Genomic DNA, 20098 nt, shown 5'->3' on the forward strand with positions numbered 1-20098 from the left:
TATCTTGAAAGACTAACTGATAAAATGTTCGTAGGGAAGCATGCTATTACTCAGCAGTATTGGTTAAATTTGGTTGGTTTTCAGTTACATTTCTTCATTTTCTAGACATGTACAAATATAAAAACAATGTTTAACTATGATATCAACTTTAAAAAATGTTAGGCAGGTAGGCAGCAATGTAAGTTCCAAACAAACACAGACCGGTTGAGCTAGAACATTAAACAACTGAGTACTCACTGCAAAATCTATATTCCCTAAGGTCTTGTGGATAAGAAAAGCAAGAGTGATACCCATTGTGGGCCAATTCAGACCATTCAGGTCTCAAATGTTAAGCATGGAGTTTAATGTCCTATGCAGGTAACAATTTCTGCTGTTTTCCTGAAGGTGGACTCCTAGCATAATAAAAAGATCTCTGTATAATAAAAAGAAAAACAAAATAGCCAAATTTGAATCCTACTTTTGCTGTTTGCTAGCTGTGTAAGCTAGCTGCAAATGACCAGAAATTAATATTCTTATGCATAAAAATGGAGAGGATGGTGGCATAATAATAAAAATGATAACACTGCTCGTTCATCCCTATAGAGTTGTTGACAGGATCCAAGGGATGATATAAATAAATAAATAAATATACTCTGTGAATATACAGTATCATTGCATAAATATGTGCCTGTAGTATTATTAAAATGGCAATTCTTTTTTTACATATCATTGTTGATGGTTTAAATTTGAGTTTATGGTGATCATTTTTGGTTAAACCTAGACTGATTGTATCACTAGAATTTTATCTTCTTGAGGGGTTATGCCTTTGAAAACTTTGAGGACTGTTTTAATTCAGTTTTGCTGCTTGCATATCTATTTGGCTGGGCCTGGGCTGGCAGGTGACTGGTGTTGAGTTTCTATCAGTCCATAGTATCATGCTGCCTTCCTGAAACACACCAGCAGTGTGTTTCCAGGTCTCTTTGTCTGGCCTTTAATTTTAGACCAGTCATCGGGATGAGCACTGGGTCTTCTGGATGATGTCACGTTCTGAGCATGGTTTCATCTCCCAGAAGGGAGATTGAAAACCTGACTTTGATATCAAACCTTATTCTAGCAGATAGAAAACAGGCGAGAGAGAAGGCCTGTAGTATTATGCTGCCACCCCATTGGAACAGTAAATAGGACACCTGTCCACAGCAATGACAGGCTTGTGTCAGGTACATGGGTGGGCCTCTTGATAAGAGAGCAATGCTTTGTTTTAGAAGGGTCAAAGCGTCATAATGACTCAGAGCCCAGGCTCTGGAATCAGACAGATGTATTTTACTGAACCTCCCTAAATAAAACCAAATTCTTAAGCTCTACAAGCTCCAGTTTTCACATCTGTAAATAGAGATTATAATAGCTACCACATGGGTGATTGTCAGTGGTAAATGAAACGACTTTTATAAAGTTACATCTAACATTTGATAATTATTATTATGAATCTGCAATTGACAGGATGGAAACAGGGATAAAGGGGAAGAAAAAGAGAGTCCTGTGTTCATGGTATAGCTCTTATAAACCTTGGAATCATATCCTGTTCTCCAGGATCCTATTGAATTAATCTATTCGCTTGATAATGTGCCATCTAATAGTTCTTTTAATATTAATTGTACTAAAGTATCAGAACTTCTCTTATGTGGCAATTTATAGCTAAGTGTTGATTCAAAAACAACAACAGTGCTTTCAAGTTCCTTCTTCCACAAACACCTCACTTAAGCTGTTTATCTTGCTCAAGATAAAAGGAATATTGCTTCAATTTTAGTCAATTTCTAAAGTTGTGTGATATCTCATGAGCCTGTGTAGTCTAGTTAATTTTCAAGCGTGTGCGTGCGTGTGTGTGTGTGTGTGTGTGTGTGTGTGGTGAGATTGTCATCTGGTGGTGATGGTCTCCTATAAAATCTCCGTGGGGACAAGGAATGGCTGTAGGGACTGCTTTTGCTCCTCGACAGGAACGTGGGTTGAAAAACTCTGGCCTGGTCATTTAAGGGACCATGCAGTTTGTTGGTGATGAAACTCAAGAAAGAGGGAAGTCTGGGTCTGAGGCGATGGCTAGCAGCAAGGGGTCTCACTGGGCTCCAGCCACTGGCATATTAACCCTTTGCAGTAAGGACTGCGAGAGAGAAAGCTCGAAAGGAAAGCGGAGGAAGTCGTGGCGGGCGCTGGAACAGGGAAGGGGTTAGAGCGTAAATAGGGTGGGGCAGGGGGTTAGCTCCAGTGCACGGCGCCCTGCTGGGTGATCCCACCGAGGTCCTGTGGTTTGGCGGGGAGACAGGACAGCGAGCTGGGGAGGAGAGGCGCCTCCCGCCCCCCAGGCTGCCCGCCACCCCCGCCCGCTGGCAGCGCTTTTCCACTGTCGGCGGTCTGGGTCGGCCTGGGTCGGGCTGGGCTGGGCTGGGCCGGCCGGGCGGAGCTCGGGGCCCCGCTCTTCGTCCGTCCCCACTTTTCCTGCCTCCCTCCCTCCTCCAGGGCGTCCCGGCGCCGGACCAATGAGCGCCGAGAGGAGGGAGCGGGAAGCGGCGCGCTCGGCACGGCCCTCCCTCGGCGCCCTGGCCGCTGCGCCTACACTAAGTTTGCGCCCCGGGAGTTGGAGTCCGATCTTGTCCCTCGGCCTCGCTGCTAGGTCCCCTCGCGCCAGGCGGCCGCTCGCCCCTCGGGACGGCCACCCACGAGCACTCGGGCAGGAGGACGCCGAGGAGGGTGTTGCGTGCCGGGGCAGCGCCTCCCAAAGATGCGGGATGGCAGCCCAGTCGCCGTCCAGCCTCTCCTACCGCACCACGGGCTCCACCTGCCTGCACCCGCTCAGCCAGCTCCTGGGCATCCCGCTGGACCAGGTGAGTGCGGCGCGGGCGCAGGACTCCTCGGAGCCGAGCGGGCGTGGAGGCCACGGGAAATGTTATCTCCCTCTGTCCCCGCCCCCATAGCAGAGTGTACAGCTACAAACTGGACAGGTGGGCAGTTTTTCGAGTTTGTTTTCCTCCCGTAAGTGTGAAAAACATTGAGAGACCCTGCACGGCAGGTTGCAAAGAACTTTTTTTTTTTTTTTTTTAATGTAAAGTTTTGAGTTGCTTTGTTTCCTGTTCTAAAGTCTTCTGATAGATGACTCAGTTGTTTCTCCCATCAGTGGGATCAAGTCATTATTTTTAATGTCGATAACCCCGCATAAAAATACACCTGCTCTTGAATGAGAGACCGGGGTTTTAAACTTAAGCAGTGAGACTTGTCAAATCAGGATGACAATTATTTTGTACTTCGTGTTGATGTCCATCGGAAAGGGAGGAGGGACGCAGGACACTTTTCCCAGGGCTAAGGTTCCAGGCTCCGGAGTAGGGCAGGTTAGAGGGAGAAGAGGGGCGCCTTTGAAGTTATTTGGACTGTCCCGTATTGTCTGCTACTATTGAAATGGAAAATGACAATAGACAACAGCAATTCCTGTTAAGAAATCTTCCCTCGAGTTGTGACTGTCTTACTCATTTTCACCACGTCTGCTTTAGGTGCTGCAGGCTAGATCCACCTCGTGTTTAGTACTGATTCAACAACTATGTGTTGATTTACGTGGAACTGGGTGGGGCCGCCGGGGGAGGGGCCACTGCACTCCTGCCTGTTTTGTTACATGCTGAGTTTTGCCCAGGTTCCTTCTTCTGCCTCTCACTAGTAATCTTTTTTCTTCAAGCAAGAGCACACCTGCTGCCCTTTCCACTCACAGTCTTTCAGCAAGGAGGAAGCGAGAGCTGGCCGGTAGCCTTACTCAGCTACTTTTTCTTGAGCCACCCTTCTTCAGAGTTCCCTGTGGGGATCTGATTCAGAACTCCACCAGGTCTCACCACTGCCTTCTTACCACTTGCAGAATCCAGAACTTGGGAGAGGTAGCAAATCCTAACTCGTGCTTTTGTAAATTACTCTTCCTTGTGTTGTGAGGCTGGGAGAGACCCAGGGACCTAGGCAAAGGCAGAAATAACAGCAGTCTTTAGCCCTGAAATAAATCTAACTCCTAGCCGAATTTCCTGAAGGGGAGTTTGTTTTGTACTTACCCCGCATCCCCCATCAGAATTTATTTTAATTGCATTTTCTGTTTTAAGCTATTCTGCACAGCTAGAGAGAGGAATCCAGTGAAACCCTGTGTATGGAAAAAGACAGTTAATGGAACCTGGAGAGTTATGACTGGGAGGTGCTGGTATGAGGCTATTAAATGCTTTTTAACTGCATTCACCCTCCCATCTCTAAATATCCTGGGTTTCTGTAAAGGAACCCTGTTTTTAATTTATAAAAAAGAATAAAAGAGCCCTGGCTGGTTTGGCTTAGTGGTTAGAGCATCGGCCCTTGGACCAAAGAGTCTTGGGTTCGATTCTGGTCAAGGGCACATAGCTCTGTTGCGATTGGTCCCTGGCCCCGGTCAAGTTGTGCGGGAGGCAACCAATGGATGTCTCTCTCACAACGATGTTTCTCTCTCCCTCTCTCCCTCCTTCTCCCTCCCTGCCCTTCCCCCCCCCTCTATCTGAAGCCTGAAGATATCCTCAGGTGAGGATTAAAAAAAAAAAAAGAATAAAAGAGCCTTATGATGTTTAAGAATTTCTGGGATGAACTGAAGGAAGAATGTGGGTGATGGGTAAGGAAGGAACACCTGTGATCTCTTAGCTTTAGGAGAGCCCCTCCCTCTGCCCTCCAGCAGGGTCAAATCTGGGTGACTCTTGGTGGAAGAAGCACTTCTAGGGCAATGCCCCAGCTAGCTTATTTTAGACCCAGGGGAAAAATTCCAAACCACAAATAATGTGATTTGAGGCTATATCCTGGCTTGACACTTTGCAAGTTTGATGTTTTTTTCTCCCTCACACATTCATGGGTTTTTTTGCAATCTTAGATGTCGGACTGGCCTAGTGCAATTCCTGCTCTGCCAGCAAACTTTCTGTGTGACCATGGTTGGTACTGTATTGTCCCAGAGCCTCAGTGTCCTCATGTGTAAAACGGGATTAGAGATGGCATTAAGACCTACATTTTGGAGTTGAAAAAGTTTATATAGATATAAAATTCCCTACATCAGGAAGGTCCTTGTATCATGCACGGTCCTGGCAGGAAACAAAATTCAATTCAGTGGATTGCAATGAAGAAATTTGAATGAACCACCGAGAGGGGTGTGGGCAGCATTAAGGGAAATGGCAAATGATGGTCAGGTACCAAGACCTAGGAGCTGAAGAGGAAGGGGAAGGAAGTCCTGTTGCTGCTGCCCCATGAGAGCTGCACCCAACCCCTGCCAGGATGGGGTGGGGGAGCCCTCCCCACCCCCAGCCCTTCCATTTCTTGCCAGTGCCCTCCAGTGGTCAGACCCCACCCAAAGATGGCAGATCTAAGGTGCCTGGGTCAGCAGGGGCTCCTCTCAGGCACAGAATGGGGCAGAGAGAGGGAGAGCCAGATCTGGAGGGCTGTCCAAGAGCATAGTCCTTGACAACTGTTTGCTCCAGTCGCATTAAAGAGTGACTTTTTATTGTCCTACACTATGCTAAAAACGGTAAAACATATACCTCAAGTTACCCAAATTGCCACTTAAAAGACACTGAATTTTTTTCCCAAATGTATGTAACATTTCACATACATTCATAATTTCTGGAGTGAATGCACTTCTGAGAACTTCTTTGGCTTCTGGGTGTCCCTGTGTCAAGTAGTTTATTTGCAAACACGGAAATATCTGTTCAGCATTCTGCAATGAGTGGAAATGCTTTTATTTTCTTCTGACTCTTCCATTTACCTGTTCTCTTTACTCCTGGGGGAAGCCTGTGTGCACTTGTGACCATACTGAGGGAAAAAAATCTGATTTTTATTTCCAGGGACTTTTATTAGTCTGACATCCTCTTAAAGATGTTAAATGTAAAGTCAACTTATTAAATTAGAAACAAGTAGAGCACAGCAATTCAGAGCACAGGAAATGGGTGATGACGTAGGGGCCTCACGGTGCCTGGAGGATGAGTTTGTTGAGGGCTGCATTTCTAAATAGCGAGTCCCTGTGTGTCCAGCAAACATGGAAACGAGTCCCTGTGTGTCCAGCAAACACGGAGCTCTGGCAGTCAGTAGGATCATTCAGATATGAAGCTTCACTTACCCAAGATAAGTCAGGGAAGAACTTTTCTTTCCCACTTAGAGGGAATCAAGGAATGGAGGATGAGTGTTTTGTTTTATTTCTTGTTTAAATCATCGGCTCACGTTCTGTCCACTTTGTTTTGGTTGCGGAGCGTGACATGAACTGACTTTAAAGCCTTCTAAGTTTGCTAGCTTGACTCAGCTACCGGGATGGACGTGAGATTGACCTTGTTAATTTGTGTGGTGCATGGTCATATCGGAGGAGCTGTGAAAGCTGAGAAACTGTTTCCTGGTTTTAAGGAATTTCCACTTTGGTGGGGGGACGGATGTCGGTGCCAAGGCTATTTTTACTGACTGGCACCCCCCAAATTTGTGTTTGCATAAAGTATCAATTCAGTGTTAAATTAGGATTCATTGGGTTTGTTTGTCTGTTTAACCCTCCCTCCCTTTTTTCTTTCCTTTCTTCCTTCTTCCTAATTTAATCAGCAAAAAAAAAAAAAAAAAAAGGGGGGAGGGAAAATAGACCAGGACATAAGTATCCAAGAAATGATATTGAGATTAAAGCACCAGAAGTTTAGGACTAGTAATATGGAGGGAGCTTGTGTTATAGTTTGAAAGGCTGGAAGAAGGCCAGTTCTGAACACCTGGCACTCTGGGCTGGTGGTGATACCAGCAGGGGGTTGATTATTTCCCGGGTGGGTGGAGGGGAGGGCTGTGACCACAAGGTGTCTTTACCTGCTTGCACCTTTTAATCTCTGCCTGGTTCCCTTGCTCATTCTTGGAAAGCTCAACCCTCAATTCTTTTCTTATCTAAGCCTTGCCCTTCCTTAAAAGCTCAACTCACATTCCACAGTCATTATTAAATCAATTAAATATTTACTTAATGCTATTAGCGCAGGTACCTGGCCAGGCTGTAGAATCCAAGGTTGAAAAAAAGCAAGGTCTCCCTGTCTGGAAGAGCTGTACACCAGCAGAGGAGACAAAGGACCCACGTGAGTATACAAGCGCAGTATACTCCCAGACCTGTGCAGGTGCTGAGAGCGGTTTGTAGATGGAACGGAGAAGGGAACGCCCTAGAACACATAGAACACCTGTAGAACCTACTGTTTACCTTTGACATTTAATTAATGTTACCTTATATTGTGAGTTATTTTGTGGTGTTTATATGTAGAATTTCAAACTAATTTAAAGTCTCTTTGAGGTGAAGGTTTTATCCCTACTATTCAAAGGAAATAGTAGGTGCTCAATAAATGTTTATCATTAGTAATAATATATGCCAATGCTGCTGATATCCGCTATCAAACTTCATTCTGTAGAGCCTTGTTTTTAAAGTGGACAGCAGATTGGCCTTTGTGAGAGGAAGCGTCCTGCACCTCACCTCCCCCCTCCCCAAACGACACTGCCTCTAGGCTATAGCCTTGGGGTTCTGACTTCACCCAGGGGTTTCTGTCCACTCCAGCTCAGGGTGTATGTGGCTGGCACAGAAGTCTCTCTAGCAGAGAGCCCCTTTATTTTTCTTTTCTGGGCTCCATGGTTCTTGCAAAGTCAGATCTCCTCTTCCCTCTTAATTTCCTCTTCACTGTCTGATAACAAAGATGATTCGCCTATGGGAGGAAAATAATTCCGTTAAGCCACAAACAACAGGTATTAAGTTTCTACTGTGTTCCAGGAATTCCCGGAGCTCTGCTAGGCTGTGATGATTCAAATATGAATCAAATCGTGCCCATCCTCAAAAAACGTGTTATTGGGTCAGGGACACATACATCAGCCAGTGTTGCTCATGTGTAGTCCCTGGACCAGCAGCATCAGCCTGGAAACTTGTTAGAAATATACGTTCTCTGCCTGGAGCCCCCATCTGCTGCCCTGGGGACGGGCCCGGCCACATGTGATTTAATGAGCCCTCCAGTTGGTGCTGTGCCTGAAAGTTTGAGAACCATTGCTGTGGACAGATAACTGGGATACAGATTAATGAAGCACAGGTGAAAGAGATGAGGCGTGGTCCTCAGGGAGCATCCCTCAGGTGAGGAGGAGCAGCACTGGGTCCTGAAGGCTGAAGAGGAATTTGTCAGGCAGAGAGGTGAGAGAGAACAGGTGTGGCGTGAGACGTGTGTGCTTCATTGAAGGAACAGAGTCCTCCGACGTGGATGGTGGGCTGCAGCTGTGTGGACGCAGGACTTTGGGTAGAGAAGTAAGTGGGAGTCACCTCCCCAGGAAGTGGAATCTCCCTGGTGAGGTGTTGACACTTGTTCCTGCAGACCAGGGGTCAGCCAACTTTTCTTTTTTTTTTATCCTCACCCGAGGACATTCTTCCATTTTTTTGTTCAGGTAGAGTGGGGGGGAGAGAGAGGAACAGAGAGAGAGAGAGAAACATCGATGTGAAAGGGACACATCGAGTGGCTGCCACCTGCACAACCGACCAGGGCCGGGGACAAACTGCAACCGAGGTACATGCCCTTAGCGGGGAACCGAACCCGGGTCTCTCAGGACCGCAGGCCGACGCTCTAACCGCTGAGCCAAACCGGCCAGGGCTCAGCCAACTTTTCATAAAGGGCTGGACAGTAAATATTTTTGGCTTTGCAGTCTGGCCAGTCTTTGTCGCAACTACGCAACTCTGCCTTTATCGCATGAATGCAGCCGTAGATAAGGTGCAAATAATTGGGCATGGCTGTGTTCGCGTGACTCTTTATGGACACTGAAATATGAATTTCATATCATTTTCAGGTGTCGTGGAATTTTCTTCATTTGTTTTATTTTAACCCTTTGTTTTATTATTATTTTTATTATTATCCTCACCCAAGTACATTTTTGCATTTATCTTCAGGTAGAGGAGGAGGGAGAGAGGGGAGAAGAGAGAGAGAAACATTGATGTGAGAGAGACACATCGAGTGGCTGCCATCCACACAAACTGCAACTGAGGTATGTGCCCTTATTGGGAACCAAACCCGGGACCCTCTGGTCTGCCAGCCAGCACTCTAACCACTGAGCCAAACCGGCCAGGGCTCAGCCAACTTTTCATAAAGGGCTGGACAGTAAATATTTTTGGCTTTGCAGTCTGGCCAGTCTTTGTCGCAACTACGCAACTCTGCCTTTATCGCATGAATGCAGCCGTAGATAAGGTGCAAATAATTGGGCATGGCTGTGTTCGCGTGACTCTTTATGGACACTGAAATATGAATTTCATATCATTTTCAGGTGTCGTGGAATTTTCTTCATTTGTTTTATTTTAACCCTTTGTTTTATTATTATTTTTATTATTATCCTCACCCAAGTACATTTTTGCATTTATCTTCAGGTAGAGGAGGAGGGAGAGAGGGGAGAAGAGAGAGAGAAACATTGATGTGAGAGAGACACATCGAGTGGCTGCCATCCACACAAACTGCAACTGAGGTATGTGCCCTTATTGGGAACCAAACCCGGGACCCTCTGGTCTGCCAGCCAGCACTCTAACCACTGAGCCAAACCAGCCAGGGCTATTTCAACCCTTTAAAAATGTAAAACACACTTTTAGCATGCAGGCCACACAGAAACAGGCAGGGGCTGGATCGGGCCCAAGGGCCAGAGTTTGCAGACCCCTGCTGTGGACTAATTTTTTTCAAAATTTGGTACATGGATTATCATTTATCAGACTCTCTTGCCATGTGTGTTTCTGGAATCTGTTTAGACCTAATCGATCTGAATATCAGGGTGGAGGGGGTCCCTGAGTGAGTCTCATGCCAACTTAATTTGGAACCACTGCCACCACCAAGGGGAAGACATGCACGGGTTTAGGTCGTGCCAGGAGTTTCATTTTGTGTGGGCGCAGGAAGTCGTGGCTCAAGGGTGCAGGGAGGAGGAGCAGGGGTTCTGAGGATGAGTGAAGATCTAGAGTGGTCTTCATGGCAAATGGAAAAAGAACTGACCAGAGGGGATTTCTGGGTGTCTGAGTGTCATCAACCCACTGAAAACCAAAGATTTTTAGAGGTACGGATTTGTATCTATGTGCCTTTCCTCGTTCAGCCGCTTCTTTCAGAAGCAAAAGTAAAACAGAAGTTGGATGTTTTCAGAGAAAGTTGTTGGAAAATTAAGAAGTGTGTTGAAAGATGCTGACGAGTAGTTGGAAGTGATGAAAGTGAGAAGAGAAATATCCAGAGGTTGAGGCCCTTTGAGGAGCAGGTGCAGAGGAAGTGAGGGAGCTGGGGGCTGGGATGTTGCAGTCAAGGATTCTCAGTGAGGCTTTTCTGAGCGATGGTGAAAGTCAGGGTGTGGATATGGGACTTGGGGTACGAATCAGTTTGGTTTAGCCAAGGAACTGGGGGTTTGAAGGATTGTCCTCTTTTTTAAAAAAAAATTTTTTTTCTTTATTGATTTTTAGAGAGAGAGGAATGAAGAAGGAGAGAGAGAGAAACATCAATGAGCGAGAACATCGATTGGCCGCCTCCTGCATGCCCCTCACTGGGGATTTGGCCCACAACCCGGGCATGTGCCCTGACCGGGAATTGAAGCGGCGGCCTCTTGGTGCCTGGGTCAATGCTCAACCACTGACCCACACCAGCTGGGCTGAACGATTGTCCTCTTAAACAGTGAATCTTCTCAGTTGAATTCGGGGATGTGAGGTAGAGAAAAAGACAATGCAAGACGCAAGCTCTCTGGGCTGGCGGGGCTTGGTAGATCCTGACAGCGTGAAGAAGGACCAGCGAGGGTTCACCCTGCTCTGCTACCGGGCACTCGGCCAGCTGCTCCGCAGGCAGCATCTTATTTAATATAAGGAGTCTGAGTGGCATCTGGAGGCAGGAAAGGTTTTGTATAAAGACAGTGGGAGAAAAATGGCCCAAAGCACCAATGAGAATCTGGAAAAGCAGCGGTTTTCTTTTCTCTGCTAGTCCCGCTCATTCTCCCTCCCCCCGGTAAGATGAGAGAGAAAGGCCTGGAGGCAGAAGACTCTCCGGCAAGGCTAAGAGTGAAAGGAGAGAGCTGGGAAGGCGGAGTTCTGAGTGGAGCACAGGGGGGGCCAAGGGAAGGTGGTCAGCGGTGGGAAGGAGGAAGGTGGCCTCAGGAGGATGAGTCATGGAGGAGGAGGTCAGGGGCAGCACCTGCTGCAAGTTGAGAAGTGGAACTTGCTTGCTGGGCATGAGGGACTGGGATGAGTGGGAGGGTTCTGGGCTGTTTTTGCTTATGGGGCGCTAGAGGCTAGACATTGGGCTAGAATGGGGATGCAGAGATTAATGAGGACCTGAGCCTTCTGGGAGACAAACCTGTAAGCACTTGCTACCGCCGTATTGCCTGTAAACCCGGTTATCTAAGTGCTTGATGCTCCAGGGGACCTGTGCACATGCCATTGCCCAAGGACACAGGGCCTCAGCTCCTGTGGGCCTGTCCTGACGGCGCGGGGAAGACTCCCTGGAACCGGTGCTTTTGAAGGAGAATGCGAAGGTGTTGGGGTGGGGCCAGGTGGGACAGGCAGAATTCTAGGAAGGAAGCTGTTCGAACAACGAGACCGAGACTGGAGAAAAGACGCACATTCTTTGTGGGTGGTGAATCTTAGTCATCTTGGTATGTTTGGTACAAGGTAGGAACGAAATTCATGTTTGTTGGATTGGAATAGAATTTACATTCTTGCGTTGCCATGAGTGACTAAGTTAAGATAGAATTGGGAGCCAGTTCTTTTTACCAACTGGTTTGGCCTGTTTTTTTGTTTGGAACCTACATTTCAGATGGGATGTCCTCATTTCCTATTTGAAAGTTAAATCATGGCCCGATTTCTGAAAGTTAAATGTGAATCTTGGGCTGTTTAAGTATTAAATGCTCCAGTCCCATTTTCATTATGTGGAGTTAATGTACGTGTCCCTTGTAGTTACATATGCAGATATTAGTATCAGTTTTTGGACAGACCATCTCAGGTGATCTGTTTGTATGAATAACACGTGGATGTGTTGAAAGTCAAGTCACATGGATAAAAGGTGCCATGTACCCAAGTGCCTCCAAGGAATGTGTAGCACGGCCCCAAAACTCCACTAATGAACATTTTCATGGAAAGTTTATATATAAGGAGATACAATCTGGAAATAGCTTTTGTAGCAGCAACTTGTAAAAAGAAATTGGCATGTGTGACTTAATAACAGTGTTCAGTTGTGTGCTTTGCAAAGCTTTCTAGTGTAAGTAAACAAGTAAACAAGATAAAGGGAAAACTTGCTACATTCTGATCAATGACAGTTTCTCGTGGTTTTGCCAGGACAGCACAAGGATGGAGAGCCATGGTAGGGAAAGCAACTTCAAGTAGTTTATTCTGTTGAACACTTGCTTTACTAAAAGACCACTGCCCCTTTGGGCCTGAGAAACAGGACCACGAGGCACAAGATGAACTCATTAACCCATTTGTAATTGTTTTAGTCGTACCCGAACTATGCACTTGATCAGTCATTTCCCGACTTCTTTGGAATAGTGGAACTCAGCTTATAACTTTTTAAAGTTATCAGTGGTTAATCTTTTATGCATTAGTAGTACTGATCTGATTTGCAGTAATGGTTTTGAAAGCTGACAACAACATTAACGTGGTTTTAAATGTTAAATTAAGATATCTGGGCTGATAGTGCTGGGGATTTCCCAACCATCACACTGTTACAAATACTCTGTTCTCAGGTTTATTTATTAAAACAACCTGAGCTCAGGTTCTAGTCGACGTTGAAAAAGAGCAGGAATGTGTTTGAAAAAGTTTTTATTCAGGTGGTTCTAAAATTTTATTTCAAACAAGAAATTATAATTAAAAAATATAAAAAGAGACGGGTTTGTCCCCTCACACCCCTTTTTGTGTCATTCATCATTCTGTGTCTCCAGTTTGAAACCGAGACAACAGAGGTGCACAGCCAAAGGTTGCTACGGCCTACAGGAAGTTGCTAAATTCAAAAGTCATTTTGTGAAATTTCATGAAGTGGTTTAACTGTGAGTGTCACTGGGCTGACACTTCGTTCCAAAGACACCCCCTGCTCCAACCTGCTAGCATTATTTTTGCTCTGTTTTTGTTTGATGTATTTAAAATATGTATTTGTTTATTTTAACGTAAAAATTTTTAAAAGATTTTAATTATTTTTTTGTTTTTATTTTATATAAATGCAGTTTAAAAATTAGGCCCTGGCTGGTTTTGCTCAATGGTTGGAGCATCAGCCTGCTGACCAGAGAGTCCCGGGTTCGGTTCCTACTAGGGGCACGTACCAAAAAAAAAAAAAAAAATAGTTGTCTGACTACGGAGCTTATGTACTTAAGATTCAAAATCACAAGGCAGAAAAGGGGTTATAATAAGAGGCCAGTGTCCTCCCTCTTTTGCAGCTGCCCCCCCAGACACCCCTCCGCCCCAGGGCAGCCAGTGGCACCTTTCAGAGCTAGGCCCTGCACACACGCACACAGATCTGTGTCTGTTTTCTGACACCAGTGAGAGGTGGACACTGTTCTTCCTCTCCTTGCCTCTTCTTATAAAAAAAGTAACAGTGTCTCTTAGGGGTTGATCCATATCTGCATATACAGAGCTCATGTGACATTTGACTTCCTTTCTGCCTTTTCTGTTTCTGTGCTTCCAGGAACTGCCTTGTCCTTGAGCAAAGGCTGAATGTGCCCTCGTGGTGGTGGTGGGTGCGGGGCTGGGCAGGGGTCTTCCCACCTGGGCACCCCTCCTCTGCTCACATTCTCCAGGACGATGGAGAGCAGTGAGGGCCACTTAGCAGGGCACAGATGTTGGGGGACACACTGAGCTGGGGAGGCAGACACTGATGTTTGTTCCCAGTTTCCCCCGCGATGGAGAGAAGTACTCTCTGGACTTAGGCAGGAGGACATTACAGAGTCAGTGTCCCCTGGGTCTCAGGAGTGAAAATGGCTCTGCCTCTAACTAGCCTGGTCTCCAGAGTTCTTGGTATTCCTGCCTCCTGTTAACCATGCTCTTTCAGACTTACTTAGCTCTTAAATTCTGCGAGTCTGAGACCTTCAACAGTAGCCAGGAAGGCTTGGTTTAGATAGTCAAGAAACACTCTCTGAGGGCAAAGTCCACAAACCAAGACTCCTTATTTTCCACTTTCCAGTGGACATAGCGTACCTGTGTATTTTATTTTCTTGTGTCTTCCAGCAAAGTGAACATTTTGGTCCATGTTGGCTGAGGTGAATTGACCTTCAAAGCTCTGGACTCTTCTCTCCTTTTACCTCCTTATTGGAGTAAGGTCAGAATACCCGAGGAATTTCTGTGCTTTATTCTGCAAAACAGACGGTGTAGGGAAAGAGCTTCTATTTCTTGTGTTCTAGGGACGTTGAACTGTTTGCTTCCTTCTCTAAAAGATAGCTGCCCGTTTTTCTCCAAGCAGTAAGTGCTCACTCACCAGCGGGCTATTTTACAGAAGGGAAGCAAATCGACGTTTATATGAGATTATATTCAGAGAGGCATTTTATACAAATGTGGAGGGAACGACAAAAAGATTTTTAATTTTGTAATGTATGAGGCTTGGAAGTGGAGTTTACCAAAAGGGTATAGAGCACAGGACTACCTTACATTTATTTTGTAATCTCAGCTGTACTGTTTCGAGTTAATAGCTTTACTAAGTTTCAAAACTTAAGTTGACTTATGTGTGATTTATCTCCATACTGAGGTATTTGGAATTTGTTTTTTTAATCTATCTTTATCTGATTGCCAGTTCTGTTATCTTAGTTTAAATGAACAGCAAAATGTAAGACTAAAAAAAAAAATCATTTTGTCAAGATTGAGGGTGGGGTATTATTTCATCATCATAACAAATAATGAATCAGGACTGTGCATCTGAGCTAGTGGAAATTGCAGAGGAATTTTGAAGGCAGGTAAAATCATTTAGAACTTGAGCACTTACGAGTTTTTATGCAAAGTCATCTGTTGTGTACTTGGCAACCCTCAAACATTTATAAGAGTAATATGTATGTAGATTTGGTTCTAAGAATTGGAGAAGTTAAAAAAGAACAAGAATAATGTTTATAAGAGCAGCTCTTCTGAAGATTGCTAAACAAAAGGACACGCACTTGAATAAAAGAGTTGGTTAAAGATGGCAAAAGCTCCAGGTCGTGGAGTGGCCTCATGAAGACCTTAAAATGTGGTTTATGTAACTATAAACGGGGCACACCACGGATGTTCTCATTTCCTGAGGAAGGCCTTGAACTGGATGGTCTTGGAGAGTTCCTTTGTCATGCTGTTTTGTAACTAGCCCTCTTTAACTCAAGGGAAAATGACCATGGGTCTCTCCAGTATTTTCAGGAACAACTTGCGCATCTTTTAGTCATCCTTTGCATCGTGATAGATAGATCACATTCTTTGATAATTAAGAAGAAACCTTCTTATTTTGAAATAATGTACGGAAAAGGTGTAATGATAGAACAAAGAGTCTTTATATATGCCTCACCCATCTTCTCCGGTGTTAACATCTTACTTTACCCTGGTGCATTTGTCAAAACTGAAAAATCAACACTGATATGTAAATAAATTCCAGCCTGGCTGGTGTGGGTCAGTGGATTGAGCATCATTTCATGGACCGAGAGGTCCTGGTTTGATTCCCAGTCAGGGCACATGCCTGGGTTGCAGGCTGGACCCCCAGTAGGGGGCGTGCAGGAGGCAGCTGGGTAAGTGTTTCTCTCTCACATCAATGTTTCCATCTCTCTCTTAAAAAAAAAAATCAATAAAAACTCCCATATTAATAAAAAAATAAATGTCACACTTTTTGAATTTCACCAATTTTTTTCATTAATGTCGTCTTTCTATTCCAGGATCCCGTACCTTACAATTCGCCTATCTAAACTGTACAGGTCATTGTTGTTAAGTATATCCACAAAGTGGCCTAACCATTGTCACAGTCTAATTTTGGAACATTTTTGTTCCCCCTGAAAGAAAGTGGGTGTCATTAGCAATTCCCACTTCTCCCGAAATCCCACCTCCCTTTTTCTCCCCCTCTCCCAGCCCCTGGCAAACACGAATCTACTTTCTCTCTTTATACACTGGCCTGTTCTGGCTATGTCATATAAATGGAATCTTATAATATATGTCTTTGTGATTGGTTTCCTTCATTTTCAAGGGTCTTCTGTGATTTTTTGACTGGGTGCACATGCTCTGTTGCGTTTATCTGTGGGAATATTTAAAGACTTGGATTTAAAGCACAAGCCCTTTGAGAGAATTTGCATTTCTTTCTGCCGGGGCACCTGGGAGCCCTCCCAACCAGGCTTACTGAAGTTGTATTTTCTGCTTTGGATTTCTTTTTATTTATTTTTATTATTTATTTAATTTTATTTTTGTTACAGATGTTTCTGGATTTCTTTTTTCTTTCTCTTTCTTCTTCTTCTTTTTTTTTTTTTTTTTGGCCATATAGGGCATGTAAACTCAGGCCTCCAAACTCTCATTCTCAGGGGAGTCTTTGTACATTTTTGTCTCCAGCCTGAGCCAAGACCCATATAAATACACATCCACTGTCTGTCTGTGGGGAAGGCCTTTTCCCTAGTGAGGTGCCACCTTTCAGAAGTTTAGGAGACATGCCTTCAAGTGGCTAGTTCTTCCTTTCACTTCTCCTGTGTCAGCTGCTTTGTGTCTGGGGCCCAAGCTCTCGGCTACCTGGATGGGTGCATGTCCCAGGGCAGGTGCCGCCCCAGGGGGCCCCGCAGCTCTCATTTCTGTTCCCCTGCCTTTCTGGGGAGTTCTCTTACCTGCCCACCACTTCAGCTGTGCACGAAATAACCAAGCACATCAGTATGAACTCACGTGTAACTTCATAGAGATATAGATGGTTACATGTAGGAATATTTATAGATGTGTCTGTAGTCAAGGGCTAGTATACACACACGTTTCCTTGGTCAGTCAGCCAAGAGGGTCTGCAAGGAGAGACACTCTATTAGCAGTGAGTATGCCTACGCTTAGATCTTGGTTTCTAAGAGCTTTGTCCAGTCAAAGGAACCAGGGATCCTTGGAGAAATGGCTGATTCTGGAACTGGGGCAGGAAGTATACAAAATGAGGGTGCAGGACCTCGTACTACCAGAAAGTAGTGCTAATCAAGCTATACATAAAAATGTCTACAATGAGTGCTTCCTATGTACTGTGCTAAACACTCCCTGTGAGTAATCTAAGCCGCACAACAGCCCTGTGTGGTAAAAAATAACATCCCCCATTAAAAAACTGTTAGGGTAAGTCACTTGTGTAAGATCCCATGGCTGGTCAGCAGTACAGCCAGGATTTGGACCCAGGAGGTTTGGGTTCTCACCCTAGACCCTCATCCAGTCTGTGTGTTAGGCCTCAGGGCATCAAGTGCAGCCCCAAGCGGGATGCTTCTGAGAACATTTGGGCAAATCTGGGAATGAAGCAGAACACAGAGCAGTTGTACATCTGCCCTCTTTGGCTTGTCCAAAGTGGTAAAGTGACCCAGGGGACACATTTTGTAGGTGATACTGTGGAAGGGCAGGTGGCCATAGTAGTCCACTCTGTGCTGGTCTGTTCCTAGCTTGTCAGGTGTTCAGTGAGTGCTGAGTGTCAGCTTCTTAGAGGGACACCGGCCAACTGAGGTCTAGCAGAAGGAAGGTGAGGAGCAAAGTGTGCAGCTTGAACCTAGTACAACATGTAAGGAGATGTTGAAGGAAGAGGAGATGTTTAACTGAAAGGAGAAAAGCCTTAGGGATGATATGATAGTAATGTTCAGATATTTGATGAGTACAATTATGCTGTGTCCTCAGCAGAATTAAACTCAGGGGATGAAAATTTCAGGGGGTTTGGTTCCAATCTATCCTAAACTTCCTCATGAATGAGAGTTTGTAGAGATGAAAGAATTGATCACCGCTGGTGTTCATGAGTCTCCCATCGCGAGCGGTTTTCAACCAGAGGCTGTGTGGTGAGGATTCTCATCATTAGGAACTACCCTTTTCCTTCCTGGTGTCCCTCCCAGCTCGCCCTCAGTTCTGTTCCTTATCCAGCAGCCAGTCCACGGTGAGTTTTATTTTAGTATTAGTAGACAAATAAGTCAGTGGTGTAAGGAGTGACCTTTGAAAGATAGAAAGATCCCTAAATGATAAGCAGTAGAGGAATAGTTAGATTAAATTATCGTATAGTCAAGCTATGGAATCATATAAAAGTATTAGAGAAAGTGAGGTCAATCAAAAGATGTACATATCATATTGAGTAAAAAGAGAAAATTGCAGAACTGTATATTATGATCTTATTTAAATTTAAAAAATGCTGCCCTGGCCGGTTTGGCTCAGCGGTTAGAGCGTCGGCCTGCGGTCCTGAGAGACCCGGGTTCGGTTCCTGCTAAGGGCATGTACCTCGGTTGCAGTTTGTCCCCGGCCCTGGTCGGTTGTGCGGGTGGCAGCCACTCGATGTGTCCCTTTCACATCGATGTTTCTCTCTCTCTCTCTGTTCCTCTCTCTCCCTCCCACTCTACCTGAACAAAAAATGGAAAAATGTCCTCGGGTGAGGATAAAAAAAAAAAACAACGAACCAAGGAGATGGGAGCGATCAAAAGGGTAGGATGGGCTCTGCGTGTCCTACGGTCCTAAGGCATCCTTCGGTGGCTGGAAGTGTCCTTGGTTTATAGCATTCATTCCTAAACAACGGCCATCACCACAATCCCCTGGGCAACCTTTTCAACACAGGAATTCCCGGGCCCCAGCCCTGGTCTTTCTGAGTCAGAATTTCCTAAAAAGTCTAAGACTCTGAGGGAATCTAAAGAATCTCCCTACCCTTCAGGAGCTGCCTGGGATGTGCTGCCTGGTCTTTGACAGGAAGCTTGACTTTCTAGAACTTAAAAACTCTGAGTATAAAACTCTGAGCACTGTGTGAAGGTTTGTCTGAACTTTTACTTCTGTAGGGACTGGTTGTAGATGTTTGCCCGCTGGGGAATTTCAAGTCTGCCGTGGTGACCAGGCTGCTTGCTGTTTCCAAGGCTGAGCCAGCCTTTGTTTGTGTGGGTCTGTGTTTCGTTGTTCACCATTTTTAGCTTGCCACGTCTCATTCCTGTGAAGACTTGGAGGCATGTCTGAGCACCCTGGGATCTTTCTCTGGTGCTATTCCAGTTCACAGGGTCACCTCATACTCATTCATGCCCCCTATGGCATTTCCATTGTACTCCCCCCCCCCTTTTTGATTTGAGAGAGAGAGGAAGTGAGAAGGAGAGAGAGAGAAACATTGATGTGAGAGAACATGGACTGGCCGCCTCCTGCATGCCCCCACTGGGGATTTGGCCCCCAACCCGGGCATGTGTCCTGACTGGGAATTGAACCGGCGACCTCTTGGTGCGTGGGTTGAGGCTCAACCACTGAGCCACACTGGCCGGACTCCTTTGTACTTTCAAACTTCAGTAGAAAACCACTGTTCTGTTACGTTTCTTCCTTTTTTGACCTGGCCAATGGAATTATTATTTTTCTACTCATTCTTTCATATTAATTAATCCAGGGGTCTCTAGCGACATGACTCTCCTTGCTTCTTTCTCTCTCTTTTTTTTTTGGTTGAAGATGGAGATTGCTGAATTAATTCTGGCTTCACAGATTGTTTCTAATTTGTGAAGTAAGAATCTGGAATTATTTTCGCAGGGGAAGTAGGAAGAAGAGAGTGAGCTCTGTAGGATCACAGCAGAGACTTGCTTGGAGAACACGCCCCATTCAGTGCCTGGGGAAGAGCCACTTAGATGCAGGTGCTAGATGTGTTACATATATTGTCTTAGGGACTTTTCAGAGTTATCTCAGCAATAATCTTATTCCCTTCACAGTTGATAGACACAATCTAGGCACATGGAGATGAGATCCCTTGTTCAAGGACACCCAGCTAGTGGTAGAATTGGCTGTCTGACTCCAAAGTCCATGCTTTTTCCAATATGGCATGCTTCCTGTTTTGCTCAGACCCTCAGGATCAATAAAATGTGGCGATGGTTAGAAGGCTAGACCTTAGAATTAAACAGTTAGTGCAAACGGAGTTGCCGTTGCTCGGTGTTTAAACCTTCTAGGCAGCTTAGGGATCTTCTCTTAGGTCCTCGGGAGGACTTTATACTGAATGAGCAAGCTGGGGTGGTC

General features: G+C 45.3%; 1 protein-coding gene across 2 annotated transcripts in view; it reads left to right on the forward strand.

Moving 5' to 3' along the window:
• The first annotated feature begins 2594 nt into the window (after positions 1–2594).
• Positions 2595–20098, forward strand: part of MBOAT1 (membrane bound O-acyltransferase domain containing 1) — a 115213-nt gene continuing 97709 nt past the window's right edge. Inside the window, exon 1 of one of the 2 annotated variants that reach the window (XM_036256054.1) lies at positions 2595–2852. In XM_036256054.1, coding sequence (XP_036111947.1) covers positions 2757–2852 — 96 coding nt within the window. In that variant the 5' untranslated portion in view covers positions 2595–2756. The remainder of the gene's footprint in view (positions 2853–20098) is intronic. The other variant, XM_036256055.1, reaches the window with a different exon arrangement.

This window comes from Molossus molossus, unplaced genomic scaffold (assembly GCF_014108415.1).
Source record: "Molossus molossus isolate mMolMol1 unplaced genomic scaffold, mMolMol1.p scaffold_m16_p_12, whole genome shotgun sequence".
Taxonomy (NCBI): domain Eukaryota; kingdom Metazoa; phylum Chordata; class Mammalia; order Chiroptera; family Molossidae; genus Molossus; species Molossus molossus.